At 34.4% G+C, this 25,692-nt stretch overlaps 1 protein-coding gene across 1 annotated transcript in view; it reads left to right on the top strand.

Moving 5' to 3' along the window:
• The window catches only part of LOC124368781 (cyclic AMP-dependent transcription factor ATF-2), a 43,106-nt gene that overhangs the window by 9,695 nt on the left and 7,719 nt on the right, over positions 1 to 25,692 (top strand). The window contains exons 3-10 of the mRNA XM_046826140.1: positions 727 to 869; positions 5,715 to 5,838; positions 6,472 to 6,601; positions 8,553 to 8,682; positions 16,471 to 16,572; positions 22,956 to 23,024; positions 23,154 to 23,275; positions 25,242 to 25,432. Of these exons, the coding sequence (XP_046682096.1) occupies positions 727 to 869; positions 5,715 to 5,838; positions 6,472 to 6,601; positions 8,553 to 8,682; positions 16,471 to 16,572; positions 22,956 to 23,024; positions 23,154 to 23,275; positions 25,242 to 25,432 (1,011 nt within the window). The remainder of the gene's footprint in view (positions 1 to 726; positions 870 to 5,714; positions 5,839 to 6,471; positions 6,602 to 8,552; positions 8,683 to 16,470; positions 16,573 to 22,955; positions 23,025 to 23,153; positions 23,276 to 25,241; positions 25,433 to 25,692) is intronic.

Raw genomic sequence — 25,692 nt, 5'->3', positions numbered from 1 at the left:
ACCATAAAAAAATAATACTGGTGTCTGATTGTTTTAGTAAGCTTCTGTTGACCATTGTTTAATACCCACTTTATTTAGCAAATTTATAATAGGTCTTTAGGGAAGTCATAAAATTCTGTAATGCTACTTTAATAGTTTCCATTACGGTTTTATAATTTGAACAGGATACTTCCTGTCGAAGCTATCAAACATAAATTAATGGCTATAGAAAACTGTTTAATCCATAGCAAACAACTGTACAAATCTGTTTAATAATATCAGTGTAGAAATAAATATATTTGTAAGTATTGTGCACTTTTAATCCCTTTAAGCTCTGACATTCGTTCTATAACATTTGTTGAAAAACAACTACTTTGGTTTCTCTTACTCAGCAATTTTATTACCGAATCTGGTATTTTGTTTTCCTAAAATTTGTTAAAATGTTTGCTATATTTTTTATGTTGGTGAAATAATGACAAAAATGTATTGTTTCACACTCAGCGAGTATAACATCTAGGCTGCAACACAGAAAAAATACTGAATCTCATTGCACCTTTCCTGGAAAAAGTGTGAAATTGTAGTGTATGTTGTGCAGTGAGCACAATCTAGAAGTGGATACCATGATAATCTGAGTAACATTGAACTGATATCTTGATCTATATGTTATCTTGACATTATATAATTATTTCTTTGTAATGCAAGAAATAAAATATCTATACCAAAACAATACCACATTTTGTTATTTAGCTGACCAGACCCCCACTCCCACTCGCTTCATCCGTAACTGCGAAGAAGTGGGACTTTTTCAAGATCTCCAAAATGTTAACCCATTTGAAGAAACTTTTCGAAAAGCTGTGGAGTCAGGGAAGACTGGCACCCTTGCTCTACAAGTGAGTTTAGTGTTATTTTGTATTACTGTTTTGTTTGAGTTAAAGTATATACTGTATACTAGATAAGTATATAAACATTTTGCATTAGCTCTAATTATATAATAAGGGGTTCCTCAAGGGTTAATTCTGTAGCCTTGATTGTTCCCTATAAATGTGTGATGGTGATTTGTGTGTTGTGCGCGTGTGTGTGTGTGTGTGTGTGAAAATGTAAAAGTAAAGATGTCTTATTTTACCAGGCGAAGTTAGGGCTGAGAAGCCCTCTCTAACACTTAACCTGTGGACCAATGGCTTAAAGGTGTGTGTGTGTGTGTGTGTGTGTCTGGCAAAAGTTGAGATCAATTTAAATATCATTTTGCATTAATATTACCCTAGATCTGGTACAAACACATGTATGAATGATGTAAAATTGCTCCTAAACCTGGTTCAATTACATGTGCTTGTGTTTCTAGGTACCATACTGCATCATGCATACTGTACGTATGTTTGAAACAGATCTAGGGTTATATTAATGTTTGATGTAATTTAAATTAATGCTTTGTTTTTCTAAAAAGATACAGTTAAAACTTATTCCAATTCAAATTCTATTGAATTTTCCTACCCTGTAAGACATAAAAATTTAATTTTTTAGTTCTATGAATTTCTAAGTTACTAATGATAAAAGAATAACACCGCAAATGAGAAATTCTTCCTCTTTGTTCCTTTGCAAACAAACCACAGGTAGTTCGCTGAGAAAGATTTGACAGATTATTGATGTATAACAAATGTATGTATTTTGTTTTTAATATAAGTCAAAGAGTCAACATGATAAACTGCCCAGATGAGCAACAGACATGGTTCACATTCATAGGTTGCTGTTGGTTCACAGTTATTAAATGAAACTGCATTGTGCAAGGAAGCAGACGTTTTCTCGTATAATAAATATCTATCAGAAAAATTACCAAAAAAGAAAATTACACCTACTTTAAAAATCGCATTAGAGGAAGCTGAAACGCATGTTCTGCTCAATCCAGTACAGAATGCAGGCTATACTGATGAAGACACAGAAGAGATCTTTACAAACAACCCAGCTGAACAAAGTTCAATTGAAGTAAACGAAATAAACAGCCAGCTACGATATGAAAAGGAAAAAATGGAATCATCCCTACGTCTGGTGGAGGAAGAAGCTACTGAGATGTGCATGAATTTTGAGAAGGAGATAGCCAGTCTCAGAGACCAAATAAAATTGCTTGAAAAAAAATTATTTAAGAAAGATAAAGAGCTGTTGGAACTGCACAACAAATTGGAAAATTATTGCAATTTAAAGGAACTAAACTATCTGTCCCCAAAAATTTTGATTTCAACCAGTACACAGACAAGAAAGGAAGCTTCAGAAAATAAAGCGAACGAAGAACACCATTGAAACTGCCTCTGAGCTTTCTTCTAGAATTACCATCTTGGCTGAACTGGAAACATTATCCTCAACTTTAGAGTCAACACTATCACCAGAGACAAATATTAATGGTGCTTGTAGTATTAGTTCTAATTTTTTGTCCAAGACAAATCAGTTAAAAAAGCAGGTGTAAAAGTTAAGAATATTTCTCCCACCTTAAAACAATCTGAGTGCCATATAAAATTCTTATATTTAAATGTGCAAGGTTTGAATAACAAAATACAAGTCCTGGACAGTTTTATCAATGACAGTAATGATAAAAGTAATGAAATTTCATTTATTTGCTTGAAGCATCTGTGGCGGTTGTGGATAGTCTTAAAGTTATAGCAGTTTCAATTTATCACTCCCCTGCAGGTGACCCTAAGAACTTCTTGGAAGCCCTAGATGATATATTAACTTTCATTTCCTCTTACCGTGGATATTCAGTCGTAATTGGGGGTGACATGAATGCCAACTTTGACATAACAACGTGCAGGAAAACGTCAAGCGAATTTTTAAATATTTTAAGGCAACATAATTATTTCTGTGTCAATGACAAACATACACGGGGAAATCATTGTCTTGATAATATTTTTTTAAATTGTCCAGACAAATTTATCTCATGTAACATCTTTAATTTTCCTTTCTCAGACCATAATGGCCTTATTTTAAACATACAAAATTATACACCCTCAAAAACTTTCCGAAATTTAAATGAAAACAACCAACAAATAATGCCTTTCATAATCAGTTTCCCATAGTCATCTACTGATGAACTGATCAATAGCCTATTGTCACACGATAAGAGTATCTTACTTTATAATAAAAAAGTATTCTGCGCACAAACCTTTTTTCAAGTCTTTTTTTCAGTCATAATTAATAAAATGGAATTTTTCTCCAAATTAAAGAAACAAAATTTCTCTGAGACCAAGATGAAAAAAAATAATAATGAATGGTATACAAAGGAACTGGCAAATGAAAGAGAGGCTTTTGTACCTGCACAAATTAGTAAAAAATTCTGCCTGTGATAGGCTTCACACAAACTACGCTGATCTCAAAGGAATTTATAAAAAGTCCATAGAGGATGCAAAATTGGCACATAATGCAGCGAAAATAGAAAATAGTAAAAACGAATGTAAGACTGCTTGGAACTTAATAAAAGAAAATACAAACAACTCTCCGTCTCAACCAGACGTAAATATCACCCCAGATCAGTTCAACAACTTTTTTATTAGTTCAGTTAAGCAAATAAAGGATAGTATTGAAAGGCCTAATATTGATAGTATGAGCTTTATTATAAATCACCATATTGAAAGAAAAGATTTTACTTTTACAGAAGTCTCAACTGAAGATGTCACTAAAGCTGTCAAAAGACTTAAAAACTCAGAAAGCAAAGATATTTTTAATTTGTCTAATAATTTTTTTAAGAAAATTTGTCATACATTTTTGAAGCCTTTAACTGTATGCATTAATAAATGTTTGAATGAAGGGGTTTTCCCTGAGGAATTGAAACTATCAAGATTGTGTCCAATTTTTAAGAAAGGGCCTAGAGATCTACCTGAAAGCTATCGCCCTATATCAATTGTACCGGTACTGTAAAAAATTATAGAAATCTTAGTACATGATCAACTTGTTGCCTATCTAGAAAATAATAACTATCTTAATTCATCACAGTTTGGCTTTAGGAGAAATAAATGTACCATTGATGTTGTTGATACATTAATTAGAGAAGTCCTTGATGTTTTTGAGGATGGATCCTTTGCTCAAGTCACTCTCTGTGATTTGAGCAAGGCATTTGACTGTGTTGAACATAATGAACTAATATTGAAACTTAACTATTATGGCATTACTGGTATTTCTGCTAAGTTTTTTCAAGAATACTTAAAAAATCGGAGACAAAAAGTTCTTATTAATGGAAGCTGGTCCAATGAGTTAGTGGTTGAGAGTGGAGTGCCCCAGGGTTCAGTCTTGGGCCCCCTTTTATTCCTACTACACATAAATGATCTTCCTACTGCTGTTAAGGCCAAATCTCTGTTATATGCAGATGACACAACCTTCTTAAATAGTCATACAGACTTTGCAGCATTAAAAGACCTTGTGAATGAAACAGTTGAAGAAGCTTCATTGTGGTTCAGGTCAAATGGCTTTTTATTAAATGAATTAAAAACCCAAAATATTTTATTCACCTTAAGACGAACTCCTCAATATGATATAATATATGATTTCTCTTCTTGTGTAAAATTTCTAGGTATTTTTATTGATAAAAATTTAACATGGAATCCTCATATTGAATATATTTCCAAGAGATTATCCTGTGTAATTTTTTTACTAAGACGAATAATGAAATATGTGCCTGAAAGCTATGTAAAATGTGCTTACTATGCATTTTTTCAATCTATAATAAGGTACGGTTTAGTAATATGGGGTAATAGCACTAAAATCAATGAAATTCTTATCTTACAAAAAAAAGGTAGTTAGGGTAATAGCACAAGCACAACCACTGGACCATTGCAAACCACTTTTCATAAAACTAGAATTGCAAACTGTTATTAACCTATATATATTTGACTCAGTATTATACATTATGAAATATATTCAATCTCAAACTTTTAGCAGAGATCTACATAGCCATAATACCAGAAATAAAAATAATATTGTAATGCAACATTGTAGGCTAAGCAAAACCCAACAAAGTCATATTTTAATTTCCCAAAAGATTTACAACAAATTAATAGGTCTGCTTAATAAGTATTCTGTAAATATTTTTAAAACTAAGCTATATAACTGGTTAATACAGAACCCATTTTATGAACTTTCAGAGTTTTTTTAGTATTAATGATATATATTTCTAGATTGTCCAATTGCATATTCCAATTTGTTAATCTAGTGGTTTAAAGCTTTTATCTGTATACTGGAATTATGTTTTATTTAACATCAAACCTAAAATATATGTACAATATTTTTATATATTAGAGTAATATCTCTTTTGACTATGCCACTTAGGTGTATTTATGACTTTGTCAATGCACTTTGTAAAATGACAATAAACATTATTCTATTCTATTCTATTATGAAGTTTATAAAATGGCAAATGCAGTGTAGGTGGCAATTTTCAGTCTCTTTATCTAGTGTGTCAAGCTAAGAAAAATATAATTAGATAAATCTTTTATTTTTATTTTTACCCTTTCAATAGCCTCTCATTTGGCTGGTAAAATAAGACATCTTTATTTTACTTTACTTTCATTTTGACCTCTACAAAAACTAGCTAAGCTGTAAATCATTTTCTGTGAAGGAAAAATTTTATTCCTCTGTTGTTTTCAAGAAAAAATTAGGTTATGTGCTTATATAATGCAAATTGACTCTCGGCTTTTTAAAGATGTTTGAATTGAATTATTCATTTGAACTATACCTAGTTAAAGTATGCTATGTTTGTCTAGAACTCACGTGTGTCCGTGGTGACAGATGATACTCTTCATACACCTCATGTCTTCCCTCACATCATTGAGAATGACTCGGTCTGCAGGCCAGAGCTCGGGCAAAAACCTTTATCGGATCGAGCAGGTATTGATAAAACAAGTGACAAAGGCTACCCAGAAATACAAGAATATTGGATATAACTCAATAAAACAAATTAAATAATACATTATTCTAGAAGTAAAACTGAGCCTATATTAACTTAACTACCATGGGTAGTGATGTTCTTATTAAGACATTAAGATTTTTTGTTTACTACTACATCTTGTTTAATACCACTAAAACCTCTCTTCAGGAAAACTCTTCCTCTCTTAAAAGGCTCTCTTTTTTGTGCCTTAAAATTGTTAGCACAATGCTAAACATTTACCTGTAGTCTATACATTTTCTGAATGTTTAAACATGAATTATGATTTTTTATAACATGAATTATGATTTTTAAATATAAAATTGAAATTTTGATATAGAATATCTTGAAACAATCTTAGTTTGAATTTGATAATTAAGATTGAGTGGGAACTCGCTCTTTTGTTCAGTTCCAAGGGCTACATTCTCACTCAGCAGTCCACAGTTTCTATTGTCTTGATTTCTGATGTTACAGTTGTGTAACTTGAAAATACAATGAAGTCATGCTTAAAACAAGGAGTTAGTGAAATTTCTTTTCTACAGTGTTAGAAATTTGATTTGAGCATCTGTTGATACAAGCTGCTGGTGCTATTCCAGGGGGTGAAGAGACTGCGGCTGCTGTGGAGGAGAGGGTAGGGGTGGTGCGGCCAGCAGTCAAGGTGGTGCGGCAAGAGGCTGATACTTCTCAGCTCAGACCTATTGCTCCTTCTCTAAAGTCTAGCACAGTGTAAGCTACTTATTGTTTATTAACATAATAATTTAAAGGGGTTAACATAATAAATTAAAACTGGCTACCTTGATGGAAGAGTACAGTAAGTTAGAGTGGTTTCACATGTATGGCTCGGTCAACAAATCACTGCACTGCGGTGGTTTCACATGTCTGGCTTGGTCGACAACTCACAGCACTGCTGTGGTTTGACATGAACTTTTTGCCATGTTTTTGCATAGACAGTATTCCTATGCAGTATATCGGTGGCAGTCGGAACTGGCTACCTTGATGGAAGAGTAACGTAAGTTAAGAGTGGTTTTACATGTCTGGCTTGGTCCACAAATTACTGCACTGCGATGGTTTCACATGTTCACCATTCTTCACTGTTGAGTTAAAAGGGATCATTTAGTATATATACTTATACGTTATATCAAGGTAAATGTAAAATGCCTTGTTATTTCTTTATAAAGTAAGTATGTTGCTAATTATGTGTTGATTTGAATAATTTGGATACAACTTGCATGTATGTGTGTAACAACATTGGAATGCACGCATGACTTAGCTGTAAGGCCATATTTATTTCATATATGGAGCCAAACCTATTTATAATTTAACAAATTATTATTGTTTTAAAAACCACCTGCCCCTTTTGTTAAACTAATGAGATGAAGTTGTACAAAAGATAATTTACCTTAGGAGTTTCTAATTCAATAAAAATTCAACATATTAATATATTTTTAAAAACTGCATAAGTTTGGTATTGTGATTATATTGAATCTAAACATTTTAAATATATATTGTAATAAAATGCAGTTGAGCAAATAATTTAGATTGCAGAGTGAATAATGTAAACTTTATAAAATTAATGTAATATATTAAATAAATTTCATTTTCATCTGTTTAGTAGAATTAAAGAGAATCATCCAGGTAAAACATGAAGGCATTTTATACCTTTGTGTGAATCAAGGGACTGCACCATTCAAGGGTTATTTTTTCACACATTTATGCTACTATGAAGGGCATTAGTTTTGGTGATATTTTTCTCTGAGTTGATTTAAAAAGAGAATAATAAATTAACAATCAATATTCCTTGTTCTTGTTAGTTTAAAAAAATGTACATTTTATTTTCTAATCATTTATCTGTATACCATTCTGTATGATTTTATCCATGTTACTCGCTCCTATTTATTCTTGTCAAAGTGTCAAGTATTAACCTTCATGTATGGAAATGAACTGTTAGTTATGTGTATTTTATTTTCAAATGGTACATTACAAATAATTATTGAACAACTAATATTAAAACTAAGCAAACCCTGGACGGACTGTACCTGGAACTGCCTGTGGTATACACGAGGAGCAGAATGTTGACCATGTGATTGAAGGGGGATTACATATGGCAATCAGTACAAAGAAAGGTCAGAAACAAAATAAATAACACCATTAGTTGGATTACAGTCTTGCTTTATACCATTATCTGTGTGCAGGAGGGGCAGCAGTACAACACAACCTGTACAGCTAATACTTCAAATGCCTGACGGCCGCTCGATTACAGTCTTGCTTTATACCATTATCTGTGTGTAGGAGGGGCAGCAGTACAACACAACCTGTACAGCTGATACTACAAATGCCTGACGGCCACTTGATTACAGTCTTGCTTTATACCAGTATCTGTGTGTAGGAGGGGCAGCAGTACAACACAACCTGTACAGCTGATACTACAAATGCCTGACGGCCACTTGATTACAGTCTTGCTTTATACCAGTATCTGTGTGTAGGAGGGGCAGCAGTACAACACAACCTGTACAGCTGATACTTCAAATGCCTGATGGCCACTTGATTACAGTCTTGCTTTATACCAGTATCTGTGTGTAGGAGGGGCAGCAGTACAACACAACCTGTACAGCTGATACTTCAAATGCCTGACGGCCACTTGATTACAGTCTTGCTTTATACCAGTATCTGTGTGTAGGAGGGGCAGCACTACAACACAACCTGTACAGCTGATACTACAAATGCCTGACGGCCGATTGATGCAACTGAACGCTACTCCATTGGATACAGATAAAAAATCTGAGCTTCAGGGACCAGTCGATTTGGTCGTGAGTATTTACTTATTATGAGCACTTAAAAACAAGTCATCCATTTTTGTGCATACAGCGAGTGCTTTCAGCAAATTTGTTTCTGTTTCTCAATGGTAGCACTATCATCTCAATTTTGCCCAACACATAATTTGAGAACTCGTTTTTGTTTTGGGTATTGTTCTAGTTTCAACTTTGTGTCATGTTAGAAATATTATAAAAATGCCTCTGATTTAAAGTTAAAATTTGAATATATTTTCTTAATAAAGGGCTTCATATTTTCTACGTTTTGTGTATGTGTGCTTTTAAAATTTTGTTTGTGTTTTTAATTGTATGGCCAATCAAATGAACCTTGACAAAACTGCAGATGGTGATTATGTTATCATGGTTGCAGCTCCTTTGTATAGATTGCAACATACTATGATCAAACATCAAACCTATGAAATACATAAATTTTGTTTTAGATGAAGTTTATTTTTTAAGCGTATTAAGTCTGGAATAAATAAATATAGTTCTAACTGCTCGAGCAGTTACAACGTGTAATGGGTAGACTTGTTGACTGTTTCATCTCGCTAAATAGCAAGATTGCAAGATTGTGGTAGATCATAAAAACTTACTTCTTACTGAAGTTTTATTTATTATAACTCTTTCTTTTTCCATATTCTGTTGTTGTTATAACAAAAAGAATTTATATTTTTTTAAGAAGATGACAAACTATACAGAATTGGAAGACAACCAATTCAGCTTCTACAATTTTGTGTCATATATAGAGGTAATGTAAGTTTCTTAAATTCTGATTGATCTTATCTCAACAATCATTTGATCAAATATGCTCGTTGTTCAGCTTTATGTTTAAATGCAGAAAGAGTTTAATAAAATTCATCAATTAATTAAAATTCATTTAATCCTAAAATTCAAAGTAGACATTTCCACATAGCGTCTACAAAACATTTAACATCCTAGAAATTTGTGGCTACAAAACAGGAAGTAAGATCAAATTTTACGAGGACTATTCATAAAATAAGAAACGTTTCCACTTGACGCCACCAGGCTCGTGGCAGTCACATATATATCGGTGAGCACGACAGTTAGCGTCCAGCCATGACAACGGGAATATCTCTGCGCTGCTCGGATATTCAAATTTGAAATTTGTGCTGCAATCGAAAATCCTGCAAGTGATTCTGTGGGACTGAGTGAATTGTACTGAAAGTTCTGTCAGGAAGTGGTGCATTCGGTTAAAAAATTGTAGAACAAACATTCATGATCAAGAGAAGAGTGGACGACGTCTGAGCATTGTGACTGATGATGACCAAAGTTGACGAAAAGATTCATGAAAACTGCTGTGGTGTAACAATAAACTCTGAGCGGTACTACCAAACGTTGCAAAACCTTAGGAGAGCTGTCCAAAACAAGCACAAAGGAAAATTGTCATCCAAATTTGGCTTTTGCATGACAATGCCTGACCTCACACGGCAAACCATACGCAAAACCTGTTGAACACGTTCAACTCGGACAGTTTTGCTCATCCCTCCTACAGTCCTGATGTTACTCCAAGTGATATTCACTTGTTACCAAAACTGAAGACCTGGCTAGCAACACAGGGTTTTGACAATGATGAGGAGCTCTAGGTACGTGTCACTGAGTGGTTGAGATCACAGGCGGTAGAATTCTATGACACATTTCAAAGCTAGAAAAATAGTACTTTAGTTCCTCTTTCACATGTGTATAATAAAATGTTTTTATTGGGCTTTGTTTTTTCATTCCAAACGGTCCATACTTTCTGAATAGCCCTTGTATGTTAGCTGCTTATCAGACACTTCTACCAATTAAAGAACTTCTAATATATTTTTATACTAAGACACAACTATAGAGTTAAAGGCCAAAGTAGATGGATTGATAAAACTGTGTTATTTGATTACTAAGTTGATTGCCAATAGTGTTAAAGCACAAAACATACATTTCTCTTTTGTCCCAATAACAATTTGAATGTTTTTTGCAATTATTAACAGTTTATTTTTACCAACTGTTTGAGTGTGCAATTGAGGGCAAAACTTTGGGGATATCTCATATGGTGTAAAATGTTAAAGGTTGTTGAAGACAATCTAAAAAAAAGGCATCACTAAGGAATTTGATATTACTTCCTCAATATTAGCCACAATCACAAAGAATAAAGTGAAGTATGGGATAGAGACTGGGCTATCTAATAATTGTCTATTAATTAATTTATTTATTCAACGGTCATAACCATTTTTATAAGTCATTACAAGAGAATATTCTGAAAAATGGCAAGATCTGGTAACATTATATAACATTATAACATGCACACTGATATGATAAATACAAATAACAATGTGTGATTTAAGTTAAAGCCTAATTTACCATAAATAGCATTAAAAACAACATAATAAATAATTAAAGGAATAAGTAATAAGAACAGATAACAAATTACATAATCTAATGACGTTTTGCATTCCAGATGCAATGAAAGACAACAAATTAATAAAATATGATATGCTATAAATACAGGTTGCAATGTGCAAAGATATTAAGATTAAGATAATTGACTAGAATAAGAAAAACAATGAACAATATCAAAAATCTGACATGCAAAGAAAGAAGAGCCAATGATAAAAAATTACTATGCAAGCTGATTAGTAAAAACAATAATAAATAGTGAGATTAAGTGAGACAGAAGTTTCATTTCTGTTTGGGCAACAACCTGTGCCAATTATTTGAAAGCCTGTCCTTTCCTACCAATGGTTACAGAATAGGATTCTACAGTTTGAACATACGGATCTTCTAAAGACAGGTAGATCAAGTGAGAAGTCAACATCAGAAGATACGTTTCCCAATCTCTGGATCCTCTCCATTGTACTGAATGCATTGAAATGTTTATAAGGTTATGGTGGCGAGCAAAAAGTTTTTGAGACCTTGTGTGACTAGGGCAGCGAATACCAACATGACTGAGTAACTCTGGAGCATAATAAGTGGTTGTTGAGAATCTTGAATAAGAAAGTGGCGTCATTTACAGATAATCTAAGTTCCAGCGTACTCATGTTCAGAAAGGCCTGCAGCTCAACGAGAGGAACCTCTAAAATCAAAACCCATTCGAAGACCAACTAAATGGAGGAATTTTGACTGTACACGCTCAATCTTTATTAAAGTGGCCTGATGTGGTGACCACGCCACCGAACGATACTCAAGATATGGTCTCACAAAAGCACAAAACAAAGTCTTCAGAGTCCAAGGGTTGCCCATGTAGCATGAGGATCGAGTTAAGAAGCACAAAGCTCTGTATGCCTTATTACAAATTTGGTCAACATGATGAGCCATACCTAGATCCTGGCAAAATCACATCCAAGTCACGAATAGAAGTTGATTGATTGAGTACTTAAAGTTGCTTTATTCTATTAAAAGTAAATATTAATGCTTGTACATTTTTCCAAGTTCAAGGACATATTATTGAAGTCATACCAAGTTTCTGTACAACTAAGATATCCTGTGTGTATCAGTCATCAATGTTGGAAATCCATTTAAAAATCTTAATGTCATCTGCAAAAAGGAGGAAGTTGGTCTTCATTGAAGACACAATGTTTTTAATAAAGAGGCAGAATAATACTGGACCCAAGTTTGATCCCTGCGATACACCAGATAAGGCACAAAACTCTGAGAAAAATTCTGTGAACCTGATGATGAGTATGCGATGTGATAGATAGCTCCGGAACTAGTCATGAAGCTTTCCCAGGATACCATATGCATTTAGTTTCCTCGAGAAATCCAGGTATATATAACATCGGTTTGTAAGGGTTCAACAAAAGAGCTGACTATCACATCCTGTAAAGAAACAAGGTTAGTGGCACTGGAAAGAAACCATGCTGCTTTGGTAAAATTATGTTCTTGATATGAGGTGAGATTCTCAGCAGGACAAGCCTCTCGAAGGTCTTAGCCAAGGCAGACAAAATAACAACCGGTCTATAATTTTTCACATCTTCCTTTGGACCAGATTTGTAAATTGGCACCACTTGAGCCAGTTTGAGTGCATCTGGAAACGTTCCAGTACATAATGACATGTTAAAGGAGTATGGCTAATGGCTCAGAAATGAGAAATCTTCCTTGCTTCCTCACGCTCTGTAGAATGTTGTCTGGTCCACAGCCTTTGTTAGGATCCAGGCAACTGATTTGACAAGAAGATATACAGTGAATATTAGATTCCTCCAGCAGGGCGATGGATCAGTAGAAGTGGTAAACACCGAAGAGAAGAATGATGAGAAAACATGTTGTTTGGGTCTGAAATAACACAATGATTCAACCTCAGGATGGAGGGCACAGGGCTTGGGATTGGTGCCAACAACCTCCTTGACATGTGAAACATACACTCGAAAGCATTGTCTTGGAAGCAAGCAGCATTGTGTCTTGCTCGGGAGAACTCAGCATATGCGAGTCTTGTTCGAGACTCTTTGTAATTCCCGTGAAGCACTTTCTTCACAACCGTGAGCTATTTCTACTCATGGGAACATCAAAGCCCCCAGTTTCTTAGTCAGGGTGAACAGATGATCGGATCTTATTGCACAAAGCCTCAAACATGGGATAAACATCGCCACCTGTAATGTCGCTCATAAGGTCAATTGACTGCAGATCAGCATGAGTCTGCTCCAGGTTACACCTAAGAAAATCTGGACCAGTGTACATCATTTGTGATACTGAGGAGCCCAATGGAGCTGTGATGGATAAACCTAGATGATGGAAATCGATATGTAGTAAGGGCACAGAGTCAGTTACCACATTGGGAATTATGTATGAGAATACCAAGTCCAGTAGAACATTTCTTTGATTAATAATGTGGTTAAATTGTGTAAGATTTAATCTAACAGCCAGTCGCTGAACAAGTTGAGACTGCTGTGTAGAGCGCAAAAGATCAGCCTCTCTCCAATCAACCTGTGGAACGTTAAAGTTACCCAAAAGAATCACGTATGTAGGAGCACTATGTGTGATTAACTCCAACCACATAAACCGGAATACCATTCTCCACAGTTACGAGGACACCTCCACCACTCTTCTTGACACTGGTAATGAGATGTCTATCACATCTGAAAATTCTGTGTTTAAGAAAGCCAAGTTCAGAATCACATATGTCAGGAATCAAGTTAGTCTCTGTAACTACAACAATGTCAGCGGTACAAGTACCTAAAGAAATATCTCACCCAATTTGCTTCTGAGGCCATTGACATTCTGATAAAGAATTCTCAATGAATTTTGACTGTTGAATTTAACTAGTTCTTTGAACTATCAATTTTAGGGGTTCCATTTAAATATTTGATGGTAAGTTCAAACTCATCATTGTATACAGGCTAAGAAGGGTGAACTACAGGATGTTGTAAAAGCTGTTATAAAGTGGTTGAACCAGCAATATTGTGATATAAATCTGCCCATAGAAAGTCCTGTGTGCAAGATAAATCTTAATAGCTGCTTGAGTAGATTCCAAAAAGTGTGTGATGAAAGTGTTGATATGGATGACACCGTGTACGAGGTAAACTAACAGACTTGCCCAATGGATATCATCAAAATGACATCTACAACACAGATGAGACTGGTGTTTCTTTTGTCTGACGGACAAAATGTTACTTAATAAAAGAGGATCTGTGTAATAAAACACTATGAAGATCATTTAACAGTCCTGCAGTGTCTTTCAAGAAAAGAGATTTTAAATAAATAAACCTAAACAAAACCAAGATGAGGACAGTCCATTGAAATAAAAATTCTCTGAAGAAAGAAATTGATTGTCAGCCTTGTTAATTTTGGAGAAGGTCGAAATTGGAGGATATCATAAGGATTAATAATAAAAAACAATCATTAACTTCTCAAATTATTATTTCCTAGCTTGATACACTTAAGACTGACAATCAGACACATAAATAATAGTTATATCACCGTCAGACAACTAGACTAAGAGACTGAAAGCTGCCACTTTAAGTATCTGTATATAGTTAGCTAACGCAGATTTAATACAAAGGCTATCCAGAAAGTAGATTAGATTTTGATATAAACCAAAAAACAAAGTAGAATAAAGAAAAATTGTATTATAGACATAATTTGAAAGTGACACTAAAATACTATTTTTCAACATAGTCACCACACAAATTTAGGCACTTATCATAGCGGTGAACCAGATTTGAAATTCCAGTGTTATAAAATTCTGCCGCCTGAGACTTCAACCAGGTAGTCACACCCTCCTACAGTTCCATGTCGTCATCAAAGTGCTGCATCGCAAGCCAGGTCTTCATTGCTGGAAACAGGTGATAGTCGCTGGGTAGAAGGTCCTGACTTTAAGGCGGATGTGGAAACACCTTCCACTTCAAAAAATCCAGCACTTCTCAAGTTCAATTTTGCCATGTGTGGTCGGTACCCATCTTGCACAAAATTTATGGTAACCTAACTTTTGTGTAATAAACTCCTTGAAATTTGAGGAAAACAAAGTGAGGTACCCATCTTGCACAAAATTTTTGGTAACCTAACTTTTGTGTAATAAACTCCTTGAAATTTGAGGAAAACAAAGTGAGAGTTCTGTTATTGTGAATCAGCAGTCTTCTTTAATTTTGTCATCCACTTTAGAGACAATTTCATGGTTACAATGCTTGACCGTCCTCTTCGTTCGTCATTATGCACATTGGTTCGGCCATTTTTAAACCTGCCTTTTTTAAATGCACTACTGACACACTCCACCTTCAGTAATCACATCGTTGCTATAAACTTCACAGAGATGGCGATAAATCTCAATTGGTTTATTGTGCTTAGCCAAAAAAACCGTGTATTACCGACTGCACTTCACAACTCGTGGGATTTTCAGTTGTGTCACATATTTTAAAACAAGAATGAGCGGCTAACCTCTCACTAGGACGGCTGGATAGCCACTGAACGGAGAAACGCTCTGATATAAAAATGGCCGCAATAGTCGTCCAGCCCCAAAGCAGCTACAGAACAAAATGTGTTACAAGCGGAAATATTATATGTGGATATTTTGTACTAAAAAGTCACATTTATTTTCGTGACATGTAAAATGATGTAATAAGTGGGAAAACTATATGTGGAAGATGTTATGATGTGTTTATATTGTACTACGCAGCTATACTCGTATTAGTTGTTCAAGTATCTTATCTGTAGTTATATATACTCTGTAAATTCCATCAAGTCAAGTTTTTTGCATTCATGAAATAAGTGACAAAACTTTTCGTAGGACAGGAATTAAATTTTCTTCGTATTTTAACACACAGCAATAAAAACCCAGCACTTGATGAAATGAAGCTAACTCTAGACGCACATTTTATTATACCTATTATATCTATTTTTAAGTTTTACGTGTAGCCTAAAACTACAAACCTTACCTGTAGATTAGTACAAACAAGTTTTATTTTTTAAAAAAGGACAGATCACCGAACATTAAAGATAAATAAAACATAACATTTTTTTAAAGTTTAATTTTAAACTTTATTTTATAATTATATCGTTATTTTTCTAATCATCTTCTCCAAAGAAAAGAAAAATAAAACAAAAGATGCAAAATTCTGACCAATTATGTGTGTTCTTATCATCTCTTATTACTTGAGTTTCAACTATGTAACATTGTTTGTTGTGCTATTGTTGTTTTTTATTGCAGTGCCATGTCATGCCTGTTAATTGTTTAGTATTTGAAAATATATTTTCAGCCATTAAGTATCATTAATTTAAATTGACATTGTAGTGTTCTTGTTAATGTGCAAACCATTCTTCTTGTGATTTTAATGGCTTGATCATCATGACTGATAATTATTCCAGGCAAGAATGGACAAGCCGAAGACAAAGATGGGAAGTGTTATCCTACACACTGGCCCAGAGAAAAAACAAGACTCAGACAATATCTCACCACTCATCAAAGAGGTAATAAATGTACAGAGTTTGTACTGACATTTAGTAAATATAACCTTTTGGTGCCACAGTGACGATTTGTCTTTACTAAAAGTCTGCGGTGACAATCCGTCGACTCCGATTGTTATTGTAAATTTAATTCATCCTTTTTACATCCCATAGTTTATAAAGATATTTTATTATTTGACTATCCTACGATAGAAACATATGTAATTTGCATAGTATTTTGTATTTCATGACGATAAAAAAAAAAACACGGGAAAAGAGTTACAAACAACAGCTGGTGCATGGTTGGCACTTAAACAACCTGTTGTTTATAGCAGTCTGTTAAGTGCTTTGCCCTTTGAGTGCCAGCAAGACTCGTAACACAATCCATTGAAAATGCGTTAGGGTGTCAGGGATAGCATTACGCAGCCTGTGTTTTTGCCTGAGAAGTACAGGAGTTGCATAACAAGACTTTTGGAATAGTATTTTTAAAATAATTTAAATATCTATGATATTGAAAATGGCTTTACAAAGGTCTGAGTTAGCCAATGTGGTTGATAGTTCGCTCTTCGCCACTGAAGACTTCTCTCTCAAACTTTTTCCAACTTTATACTTTTAAAATTAGTTTGGACTATAAAATTGTTAATATCATGTTCAGTAAATAAATTTTGATTGCAATGTTCTGCTCTACAACAAGAAAGCATTAAAAATTAACGTTAAACTACTTTTTCCCATAGTTATTTCAGTTGGGACTTCAATTTCGATTTTTTTCATATAGTAAATTATATATTCTATGGATGTTCCTAAGTAAATTGATTTATTCTACTTCTTAATATTATTGCATGTGCACAATTGTTGAGATCACGTTATGTTTTAATTTATCACCACTATTTATTTATTTAGATAATTTAAGTTATCATAATGTTAAACCCTGTGATTTTACTAAAAGTCCTGTACCACATAGAGAATTAAAAACATATTTTGTGTATATTTTATATCTAGGAAATACCGTACTACATATTTTACATGGTTTTGGATTTTTGTTAATGCTCTAGAACATGAAAGCATTAAAAACTAACATAGTCAGGTAATTTAGTTCAAACTCGATTCTTATTATGTTTTTCAGATAAAAATTCTTTTAAAAAGGTTTATCTTATGATAAATAACATTTCTTTATTAGATTCAATACAATTTCCAATTGTACAAATTATTAATGTGTAAAACAAAACAAAAAGGTTTCAGATATCAGTATAAATAATATTAGTATATGTTTCTGTTCAAAGCCTCTGGCACTTCTCACATAGGCTATTAGCCCCAGGAATAATGTACCACTTCTCAGCATGTAAAGCTTTTTTATACCTGGCACTAAAAGGGTTAAGAAATGTATTTTCAAAAACAAATTAAGTATTGAATCATATGTGGCTGAATTGATGAAAAAAAGAGTAGTAAATAGTATCAATTATAATTTTCAACATAGGATAGGTTAGTTACAAGAATCTTGAATAAGGTATATTGCTTTCCTTCCATTAATTCCATAAATTAATATACTTACATGTGTACTTGATAAATGAATTGATTTAAACATGTAAATCATATATCCTTAAAACTTATAAATAAATTCAATAGCATTTAAGACAATTTTAAGATTTTACCAAAATATAGCAACGCTTAAAATTAATTAATTTATAATTAAGTATTGTTTTCCATATGATTCTTTCTAGAATAATATATCTTAGAACTAATGGAAATAATTTAAATTTTATCAAGGAATAACAATAACAGTTCTCATAAATGGGAGTAGTAGTAAATAAGTTCTGTTATAATAATTTACACGTCAAGTAATCAATAATCATATTTTTATTGCTTTCAAACAATTTTACATTGCATTTGCAAACGTCAATAAATAAAGCTAAAAAGCTTACAGTTTACTATCCTAAGATTCATTTATTGAACGCACACATATAAACATTAAATTACATTCTCTCTCTCATTCATACATGGCTTCAGCATCGGTACTTGGTTAGGAAAATTAGTGGTCCCAACGGCGTAACATGAACTCATCTACAGAGTAAATCACTTCAGAACCTAAAAGGTCCTTTAATTGAGGTTTAAACAGAGTTGGGTCGTTGACATTTTTTTATGCTCTCAGGGAAATTATTAATCTGACACCAGCTTGTGAAGGAAGTTGTTCAAATGCCAGTGTTCTATGATGTTGCATCCTGTAGCTGTCCCCACCCCTAGTATCATATATGTGGACGTCTTGCCCTGCACTATTGGAATCGGCAATACAGAGCTACATCCAAGATATAGAGGCAGGGTAAAGTCAGAAAACCATGTTCCCTGAAAGCATCGCGGCACGACTCTTGGTTTCAATTTGAACATGATTCTAGTGACTTTCTTCTGAAACCTGAAAACTCTGTTGAATCTGATCCTAGCACATCCACCCCAAAGACGTATGCCGTAGGTCAAATGGGGATAGAAAAGGCCAAAATAGGCCATCCTTAGAACGTCAAAAGAGTAAACTTGTGCCAAATTCCTGACGGAAAAAACGCCTGAAGCAACCCTTGCACATACATGCTCAACATGATCCAAGTTAATCCTCTATCGAGATATATTCCAAAAAATCAAGTCAATCGATTCCACTTCCTGTAGAAAGGTGTCCTCTACCATGGCAATGGGTTGAATCTCATTAATTTGTTGAGGGAGACAAAAACTTATACAATTCGTTTTTGCATTGTTTGTTTTAAGATTTAAGTTAGAGAAATACTGAATACAAGAATTCAGTTCAACAAAAGCTTCTATTTCCAGAGCGGTGTTTGATTTTGCTGTTTTTTATATAGCTAACGCCTTAGACCGCTCGGCTATCGGCACTCCCAAACGCAGAGAGACATGTCATCCGTGTATTGGACTATCTTTCCATTCTGATTTGTTAGTCCAAGATCGTTCACATAAACCAAGAACGGTACAGGTCCAAGTATAGATCCCTGGGGGACCCCCTGGTTCAAAGGAAATCTTTGTGACTTAACATTGGAATTTTCTACTAACTAACTTCTGACACTGAGGTACAATTTCAACAATTTCAGAGGCAGGCCATGCACCCCAGTTTTTGCAACAGAGTGGCATGGTGAATACAATCAGAAAGGCCTTCAAAAGATCGAGAAATACACCAACTATGTGCTCCCGACCCTCCAAATTGGCTTGAAGACAAAATGTCAAAACTATTGAGGAAATCCATGAGTCTTTAAAAAAAAGTTTTTCAAAGACGATCAAAACTGGCAGAATTGAAATAGGACGATAGTTGCTTGCGAGGCAAGGATCGTCCTTTTTGAAAAGTTGAATCACTTTGGATGATTTAGCTGAGCTAGAAACATTCTTATTTCAAAGGACATGTTAACCAGTCTTGTCTGTGGTTTCAAAATGTGCTTTAGGTAACGTTTGAGTAGCCACACTGACATGCCATTGATGTCACATGATTTTTTTGTGTTGAACCTCCTTACCTACCCTGCCACCTTGTTCTCGCTAGCAGGAGAAAGCACCATGAGCAATACCGATCCCCTTATAGGTTCCAAACTAGACCGACTGCTGCTCAAAGGCAGGTTTGGCATCGCAGTTTGCAAAAAAATTACTAAACTCCCTGGCCACTTCTTCAGAGGTTTGTAAAAGTCAATCCCCAATTTAAATTTTTATTGGTTTTGAAAATTTGGAAAAATCTGGTTTTAAATTTGAGTTAATAATGTCCCATGCTACTTTGGATATGTTCAATGTCATAAGCTTTAGCTGCTTTTATGACTTTCCTGTAAATTCTCTTATAGCTGTTGAAAAAAAATATAAACCACTCATCTTGAGATTCCGTAAATATGGAGTAGTAAAATTTTAATTTTTCTCTTGATTTGAGAATGCCCTGGGTAACCCATTAATTTTTTTGAAATTTGATTTCTTCCTTGAACATTTTGAATGGGCAATGGCGTCAGGATGTGTGGTTAAACAATAACTGAATTTGTTAAATGCCTCATTTTGAGGATTTAAAATTGTTTAAGAAAGTTCAGGATTCCTTTGAAAGAGACTGACAGAGACGGTCAACATTTCTGGGATGTAGAGACCGTTTGGTGCTCAGGTTCCGGCCTCACCTTCTGCGCAAAAAAGTCAGAGATGGCGGTGCACGATGTAGCAATCACTCTATTGGGCACATTCACAGCCCACTCCAATCCGAATGTTAATAAGTCTCAAACGCTGGGTGATGGGGTTGGTGTGGTCTAAGACATTGATATTGAAATCACCTTGGATTTTGTTTGAAAGAAAGGACTAAAGTGACTCAAATTTCTCAAAAAATGTATCCCTGCAGCCTCTGGGGGATCTGTACAATCCAACAATGTTTATCTTTTCAGAGGATGTCAACTTATGCAACTAATTTCCAAGTCCAAGTCAGAACTATAGTTTGTTTTAAAAGGCTCTAACATTAAATAATTTTTGTTTAAGGCCACACCTTCCCCTTTGAAGAGATTGTGATGATAGAGTTGCCAATTGATAATTGTTTATTTTAAACTGAGAAATTGAATTAATGTTAAAACTTTGTTCTGAAACAACAAAAACATCAGGATTCAATTCCCCGCATAACAATGACAGTTCGTTCACTTTTTTTCCATAGCCTTCTGGGCATTTTGATGTACCACAGAAAGCTTATTTGAATTAAATATGTTTGTTTGTTTTTAACAGTGCCAATTTTTGTTGTGTTTTACTGATACTGAAACCGAGATACATCTACTGGGATTTCTAAAAAATATTTGGTCTTTGTACAGTCAGTTTATCTTGCTTGTTTATTTTTACTCCGTCCGCATATGAGTCTGTACCAGGGCTCACACGAGGAACGTTTTCAAATGGAGGTCTAAAAACGGATGAGTTCCACTAGAGGAAAGTGGCTCGGCAGCATTAGTCAATCCAGTAGCAGGAGGCTTCAGATGGAGTTCAGCAGGTCCAGGAGGTTCATCACAAGGTTCAGTGGCAGGAGGGGAAGCAGCAGAAGAGTGATTGTACAATCATGTACTTGTCATGGAAACAAACAATAAGCTCCCCAACAAATTATACTGAAGTTTTACAGTTCCAGCATTCAAGTAGTGTTAAGGTTGGAGTTTTTGTTTAACACAGGTGCTCTAAGTGAATGTGTTGGATAGTTGAGAAATGCAATCATACTAAAAACCATAACACATTTAGTTTTTAAAAGCGTTATACACTTATACAAATCTAGCATTAAAAACAGTTTTAAGTGTTCACTTGTAAGTAATCTAGACATTTTACTCTAAAATATTATTTTACAGTTATTTTTAAGTTTATAGGAGTACCATATATTAAAGTAAAATAATCTATTATAATGACAATGTGGTGCATTATATAAAATGTGAGGTAGAAACAACACAATACAAAAATCCGAACAAGGTTTGTCTATACTTAGTAAGATTCTGCTGTCTGAGTAGTACAGTAACTGATATGGTGTTGGGGTGGCTGGGAGAAAATTATGAACTTAACACAACGAAGATACTGTCAGAGCTCAAATGTGGTGTAGCGAGGGGTACGGCGGAGCACTGTAGATTCTAGTGAATTCTTCGAACTAGCCATTCAAAAAATACACCATTATACTTTCCCCATCCCTCTACGTTAGTGCCTGCCTGCCCCAGTATAATAAATTAATAACTACAAAAGTAGTAATGCAATTAATGAAACTAAACAATGTTACATACATTATAATTACCAACCAATGAAAATAGTATAATAGACAAAAATAAAACAAGAACAACGACTGAAACAATAAGATAATAATACTATGCAAACATAAAATGTTTATAATTAAAGAAATTATATAGTCAAATTTATTTATTGTAATTACAAATTAAATACATAATGTTGTTGTATTAAAAAATTAAGTAAACTATTCAATGTCTAGCATGCACAATGTTTTTAGAAATGCATGAAAAGTTTCTGGCAGGGAGCCCTGACAGGCGGAGGGTACATTCCTGCCGCTCTCCGCTTGTGAGCTCTATACAGTAGCGAAACAAAATAAAAGACCAGGGGAGTATGAATGACCATACTGGACTTTATTATATTTGTTCATACTTGAACTGTTGGACACTATTTGAAAATATAGAAGGTAAATATTGTGTTAAGTTCAATGTATAAATATCGGTCAATTATTCTTCACCCTCTACAATCAGTTAAAAAGACTCAATATTTTCACTTTGAAAATCAGATAGTCAGAAGATTCGAATGTAGGACATAAATTCTCAATTTAAATACCAACTTGAACTTTTAGTTCCATCACAACTTGAATTTTGAATTATTTTCTTATTTTCAATTAGATTGTTGTCATTATTTGTCTGACAGATTGATTTGCCTACACATAGTTGTAAAACATGTTTCAGAAACTGAAAGCACGGCTTGGTAACACGAGTGCAAGTGAAGGCAAGGCATGCTCTGCTACTGACCAAAGGGTAATTATAAAACACTCATTATAACTTTACCATAGTAGCAAGACAATAATTATATAAATATAATCATTATTATTTTTGAATTTCAATGCCTATATTATTTTACAATATCAAATGACACAATTGTTTTAGGTATCAAAATCAACATTACGAGATGAAGGAGTCCGAAGCAAACGAACATCTTTTGTAACGAATTCCATGAGCAGTGAGGACGATGAAGAGGCAAAGAGAAAAAGATTTTTGGAAAGAAACAGGTAAATATAATATGATTTTCAAAGTACAAAAAACAAACTGTTCCAGAGTATTAGCATATATTTTAACATATTTAAAATCTATTCAGAAATAGTAATGACCTTACATTGGTATATGAATATTCAAAAATTCGTATGATCGTAGAATGTAAGTAATAATATTTTTATAATAGACATTTTCTGACTTCACATGTTTATGTCTGTTTAATATGTTTTATAAAAATGTGTGAAACATGTAAAATTTGAATATTAATGTTTGTTACTTATGTACGAGGGCCATCCGGAAAGTAGTACCCGTTTCCGCCGCGTGAGGCGCTGACGACGCGAGTAGATGCCGGTCAAGGTCAGATCGCTTCAGTGGCTTGTCTGCCTTCTCTGTTACAAGTTCCGTGACGCTAGCATTGCCTGTGTTGTTTCTGTGGCAGTTCATAATGTTTAACAAATTGAAAACGCCGCCAGTTGTGAAGTGAGGGCTGTAATAAAATTTCTCAACACAAGAAACGTTCGACCTTGTGATATTCATCGCCAATTAAAGGAAGTGTATGGAGACAATGTGATGGAAGAGTCATCTGTTCGGTGCTGGTGTCGTAATTTCAACTTGGGGAGGGGGAACACACACGACGATGAGCGTTCAGGGAGACCATCTGTCATTACAGATCAACTGCTGAGGTCAGTAGACGAATTCGTGAGGAACGATCGGCGCGTCACAATTGATGAAATCTGTGAACATTTCCCTAATGTTTCTCGAACAATTGTTCATGAAATTGTCAAACACCATCTGCATTATTCAAAAATTTGTGCAAGTTGGGTCCCTCGCATGCTTACAGATGAGCACAAAACCAAGTGTATGGCTGCTGCATTCACATTTTTGGAACGTTATTCTGATGAAGCAGACACGTTCTTGAATCGCATAGTTACTGGTGATGAAACGTGGGTTTGTTATGCTTCACCTGAGAGTAAAGGACAGTCAATGGAATGGCATCATACTCATTCACCAAAGACACCAAAAAAATTCAAGACTGTTCTGTCCAACAGGAAACTTATGGCAACCATTTTCTGGGATCGACGTGGTGTACTGCTTATTGATTTTATGGCCCGTGGAGACACTATTAACGCTAATGCGTATTGTGAAACATTAAAGAAATTACGGCGGGCAATACAAAATCGACGGAGAGGTCTATTGTCTGATGGCGTCATTCTCCTCCATGACAATGCCAGGCCTCATGCAGCGGGGATAACACAACAACTTCTGCAGCAATTCAATTGGGAAATTTTCGACCATCCACCGTATAGCCCGGACTTGGCACCTTCAGATTTTCATCTCTTTACAAAACTTAAAGAGTTTTTGGCGGGAAAAAGATTTGACAGCGATGAAGAACTTAAAGAAGGCGTGACTACGTATTTCAATCGGCTGGCGGCGGAGGAATATGACGCTGGAATACAAAAACTCGTCACACGTTATGACAAATTCTTAAATTTGCTTGGAGATTATGTGGAGAAGTAGTTTAAGGTATGCTCTTTTCAATAAAAATGTTTATATTTGTTAATATTTACTTCTGTGTCTTTATTTCACAAACGGGTACTACTTTCCGGATGGCCCTCGTACTTTAAGTTAAAAAAAAAATAATGTTATTACTCTATATATTTTCTAAATTTGTATGTATATGCCTATAATTTTTTATTTTAATACAAAAGAAAAAGATAGATAAAACTTCATAGAATGTATTTATTTCAGGTTGTCATGTAGAGAACATGAAATGAAATCACAATTTCTTCTCAAACTGCTCATGTACTTTAATTGATCTTTTGGACTTTTTCTCTACATATATATACACTTTTGGAATAGTGGCAAATTACAAAATACCTATTCAGTCTAAAGCTTTCAGTTTTATATTTACTACTGAACTAGTTAAAAAGGGAGTTATTTGGTTTACAAATGTGTAAAGTTATTGTGGCTTTTTATGTACAGAGCAGCAGCAATGCGATGTAGAGAGAAACGAAAATTCTGGGTGGCAACACTGGAACGGCGGGCTGAGCAGATGTTGTCCAACAACCAGCAGCTGCAGTTGGAGGTGGGGGCCTTGAGAGCTGAGGTGGCACATCTCAAGACTCTCCTGCTAGCTCACAAAGACTGTCCTGTCACACAGGCCATGTGCAACAGTGAGTACCCCTAGTTATTGAATACAATTACTGAAATCTGAATGGTTTACAGCTGTTTCCATTCTGTTGTGTCATAAAGACAAACACACAGTTTGTAGAACTGGTATCTATTGATTGAATTATAAATCTTCATTAATAAAAATAAATGTATCATGTACATGAATGCTTTTAAAGTTACAGTTCACTTTTGTAAGAAATTATAACACTTATGTATAGTAACATGGTTAACTTGGTAGGTAGGTTTCCATTATATTTGTTCA

Source organism: Homalodisca vitripennis, chromosome X (assembly GCF_021130785.1).
Source record: "Homalodisca vitripennis isolate AUS2020 chromosome X, UT_GWSS_2.1, whole genome shotgun sequence".
NCBI classification, from domain to species: Eukaryota; Metazoa; Arthropoda; class Insecta; order Hemiptera; family Cicadellidae; genus Homalodisca; species Homalodisca vitripennis.
Note: the sequence above shows the minus strand (reverse complement) of the source record. Positions and strands in the feature narration are given on the sequence as shown.